This window comes from Trachymyrmex septentrionalis, unplaced genomic scaffold (genome assembly GCF_001594115.1).
Source record: "Trachymyrmex septentrionalis isolate Tsep2-gDNA-1 unplaced genomic scaffold, Tsep1.0 scaffold1, whole genome shotgun sequence".
Lineage (NCBI taxonomy): Eukaryota > Metazoa > Arthropoda > Insecta > Hymenoptera > Formicidae > Trachymyrmex > Trachymyrmex septentrionalis.
Genome location: NW_017304123.1, coordinates 1,179,248 through 1,183,531, shown reverse-complemented (window position 1 = coordinate 1,183,531; position 4,284 = coordinate 1,179,248). Strand labels below are relative to the sequence as shown.

At 49.5% G+C, this 4,284-nt stretch overlaps 1 protein-coding gene across 11 annotated transcripts in view; it reads left to right on the top strand.

The window, feature by feature from the left end:
- Nucleotides 1–555: 555 nt before the first annotated feature.
- LOC108753133 (homeotic protein female sterile-like) overlaps nucleotides 556–4,284 on the top strand; it is a 34,500-nt gene continuing 30,771 nt past the window's right edge. For 4 of the 11 annotated variants that reach the window (XM_018495149.1, XM_018494665.1, XM_018494596.1 and 1 more), the window contains exon 1: nucleotides 556–657. In XM_018495149.1, the coding sequence (XP_018350651.1) occupies nucleotides 593–657 (65 nt within the window). In that variant the 5' untranslated portion in view covers nucleotides 556–592. Of the gene's footprint in view, nucleotides 658–698; nucleotides 1,061–2,348; nucleotides 2,961–4,284 lie in introns of those variants that run through there. The other 7 variants (XM_018495327.1, XM_018494981.1, XM_018494907.1 and 4 more) reach the window with 4 other exon arrangements.

Genomic DNA, 4,284 nt, shown 5'->3' with positions numbered 1-4,284 from the left:
AATAAATAAATATATATATATATTTTAATGCAATAAATATGTGCATTGTAAAAATCTATTTGAAAAAAATTAGAGAGGAACATAATATTTAAGATCTGTTTCTGGAAATCGTTCGTATACCTAACAACTGATGCAAGTTTGAATTTACATAAGATTGATTTACAATAAACATATTTTAAGACTATCTTCTTTTTCCAAAGATTATTTATCTCTCTACATATTTGGTATATTTTTATACGTGTCTCTCAATGGAAACTTTCAGGTATCTATGGGATAATCTTTTATGCTGTTCTGCTCAAGGATTCCTTTTATTGTACGCACAGATACCTGCTGTGTAGACATAAGGAAATCTTGACATAAGAAAAAAACCACCATAAATAACACCGTAGAAAATTTGACAAATTTCGAAATTCTTGGTCCATCAAGCCAACAAAAACCGATTATCCTTACTTTTGTAATTTTATACAGTCAGGTATCAATATGCTCTATCGCAAAAGCAATGACTCATCAATATCGGTCCCTCGGACGATTGGTCCGCGTCAGAGAGACGCCACCAAGCACAAACCAATCGTCGGTCAGAACGCGGAGTTAAATGGCGACCGGAAAGAGAGAAACGCGCAGAGTCCAACGCACCATCGCGTATACCTATCGCCGTACGTACGTATCTCTTCTCTTTTTTTTTTTTTTATTCTTTTCTCCCTAACTTTCGTATATCATTACGTCATCGGAGCGGAGAGGCGGGTCAATGTCAAGAATCTCGGGGGGAAGAGTCTCGCGCGTCACGTCGAAACTGGTCGAAACTGTCGGTCTCGGCATTTCCTCATTCGCGTCGTCGGTCGTGGGTCGTGGTACCACGCAGCCACGCAGTGAGAGTCGGCTCATCGTAGTGCGAGGTAGTGTCCGAGTTTCCGAGTGATACACGCGCGTCCACATATACGTACATACACAAAGACATTGACACGAAGAACTCGCCATATTGTGCCGCCGGAGTGACGCCGCCGCGTCGAACGCACGTGGTCGGCTGTCCACCAGGAGCCTCCTGATAAACTGATGAGAAACGGTAGTTGCTCGAAAATTATCATATTTTTCGTGAGCATGCTACCGACGGAACGAAGCCACTGCTAAATCAAGCCGACACTTGATTTGACTCTCGTAGTGGCGTGTCACGAGTCCACGATTCTGCTCGACGCGACGCGGTGATCCGGTGAAGGCCGTGGCGTCGTACCAATCCAAGGTGATAGCGGAGCTATCGTCTTGGACGAGCCACTGTCACCTTCATATTATCCGCCCGCGCGATATCGTGTCTCCCCGTGTCTCTCGTTCGACAGTCTCGACTCTCGTGGCCACGGGGGGGGGGACGAGGGGGAGATCGATCGTAATGTGTCCCATGTGTCGCCATGTTGGATGAGAGCGTAATCCGATAACGACGTGTCCGTGACGGGACACACACGTCACGTCACGGCGAAATGCAATGTTAAATCGCGCGGCCACGAAAAGCCTTGGGGCCACGTGCTGTCAGCTCTCTCCGTATCGTTGCGTCTATCAGCTTCGGAGCGACCGTTGAGACGCGGTCGGTACCTTCGTGAGTCGGTAATTATGGATTTTGCGTTTCTCGCGCTTTCCCATGATGCGTCGCGTGGCAACAGCAGAATCGTTGGAATCGGACCGTTCCTCGGCACGGGCCACGGGCACGGCGATAAAGTCTATGTCAAGTTTCGCTCCGGCATGCTGATTGCCGCGCGCGATGTGACGAGTTTCACGAACGACACGAACTCTTTATTATTAATGATATTATCGATAACTTATGCTACTGATATCTATATTATACTTCTATCTCGATTTCCATCGAGACTAGTGCATTATGGGACATATAAAAACTGGAAATTAATTTTTTTCTTCGGTTAATGAAGCCTGTACACGATTACGCAAATAAAGACTTGTATGCGAAAATATATATATACGTATATATACATATTTCTGTTATCTGTAATTCTAAGTAATAAATGTGTGACTGAAACTAAATTCAGGTCAATACGTGATTTTCCACATTTTGCCTGTACGAATCAAACGACAAGAGTATCCCTTCATCTTATCCATTTTTAGAAGCTCACATGCGTGGTAGATTAGGAAGGGAAAACCAAAACGCCCCACCCCCCCCCTCCCCTCTTCAGGAAGGAAAAATCTTCCTGCTATTGGTCGATCGATATTGACGACGACGGTAGATCCGTATTGAGCGGTATTGTCTTGAAATAAAGAAAGCGAAGCCCGTCAGGCGTCGCTGTGGTATTCGTAATTGGCGCGCTTGGCGTTGCGTTGGAGGTTCACGTCGCTAGTCTCGCCATGCGATGCGAGAGAGACGGGTCGTTAGTAGGGAACGGTGGAACGGAACCATTTCGGTACGTCGCGGAAGAATGCGTAGCCATTGTTGGTGCTGCGATCGTTAAGTTTCTAGATCCGAGATCGCCATGGGCACGGAAAGGGACTCGATTGCGCGGAGCTCGAGGATAACGTCGTCGACGGGGCACGAGACGGAGCATTGATATACGTGCGTACCGCGAGTCGCGCTGGGAGAGAAACGGGCACGCGTGTGTAAGTTCGGGGACTGTACAAGCCTGCTCTCGGAGTGGTGTCGGACCGCGTCTCCGCGACCCGCGTTCCCAACTCGTCCCGTCCCGTTCATCGTTGCGTACGCCGTACGCGAACCGAGCGCTCGCGCTCGCGCTCGCACGAGTGAGAGTGAGTGCGGTGATATACGGTGGGGCCACTAACTCGCTTACGGCGGCCATAACACCGACCGACCGACCAAACTTAAACCGAGACGAGCGAGGGAGAAAGCGTAGAAGCGTTAAGGCGTAGAGTACGAGTTGTCCGGGGATCGTGTTGTACGTAGTGCTAGTGCTTTTCGATTCGAGTTGCCGTGTGTGTGTGTGTGGATAAGCGGACTTCCGTCTTGTGATCAGGTAAGCGATCCCGCGCGACGCCGGGAGCTTGGCGTTCGCCGTTCGCCGCCCGTCGCCCGTAACCCGTTGTAGGTGTAATGGTGTATGAGCGCTCGTAGCTTTAGCGCGTGTGGCGCGTTATAATCGCGGCGGTGCATGAACGCGGCACGCCGCGCCGCACCGCGGTACGCCGTGCGACGTAGCGATTAGCGACAGCGGCGCGGGCCCTTGGCTTGGAATGGGAGTTGGGAGCTTTCTTTCCTCAACGGCCATACCGCCATGTTGAGACCTACGCCGAATACGAGTGTACTGTGTAAGGCGGTGTGGTGTGATGTGTGTGTGTCTGTCTCTCTCTGTCTCTCTGCCCGGGTTACCGCGCGCGCCGCGGTTATCCCCGTCCCGGCTCTTGCCCGTCGTCAAATTCTCACGGCGTCATCTCTCTCTCTCTCTCTCTCTCTCTCTCTCTATCTCCCTCCCTCCCTCTCTCTCTCTCTCTCGCTCTCTTTCTTCCCGTGGCGCCAGTCGCCTCGTTCGTTCGGCAGCGCTGGCCGGACGGACGGCGGATCGTCCGCGCGGCAGTTCACTCATGTTTGTTGTGCGTCGGCTGGGCGCGGATCCGCTATTCTTCTCCTCGCCTTTCTCTCTGCTGTCATCGTCATCAAAGTCATCATCGTCGTCGTCGTCGTCGTCGTCGTCGTCGTCGTCGTCGTTCTCGTCGCCACGCTTCTTTCTCTTTCGCGTGGATTTCGCCTTTCTCCACTCCTACCTCGGATGACTTTTTCGAGCACCTGTTCGCGCCGAACGAGCGCGAGATTTCTTATCTGTCTGCCCCTGATACCTGGTACGTCGTAGCGTAAAGTGTTCTGGCACTTGGCAGGATCCTCTTTTCGATCGTATTCACAGAAATTCGTCCATCGATGGCCAAGATTTAACGGCCGTTACAGACGCGATGTATCATCTTCCCCCGCGCGCATTGTCAATTTTGCATTTTAACAGCCTCCTCGCTTTCTATACCAGTGTAACACTTATTTGTGCTACTTTAGTCACAACTTTCCATTTTGGCTCGCTCCGATGAAGAACTCGGGAATACGCCGAATCTTGCATCCAGTTTCAGATTCAAGTGAATTTTTATGTTTAGAAATGAAGAATTTCGATGTTGTTCGAATGTGTGACAATTCCATTAGATATTTCCTAATGAAACCCCAGATGCATCTCTTTGTACAAAAATCATGTCGCTGAAAATCTTATCTCTTGTGTAATTTTATTCATAATTGTTATAGTTGATTCATTTCTTTTGCATAGAATTAAGTTAGGCATTAGACTGGTGTAGATTAATGTCTCTTCT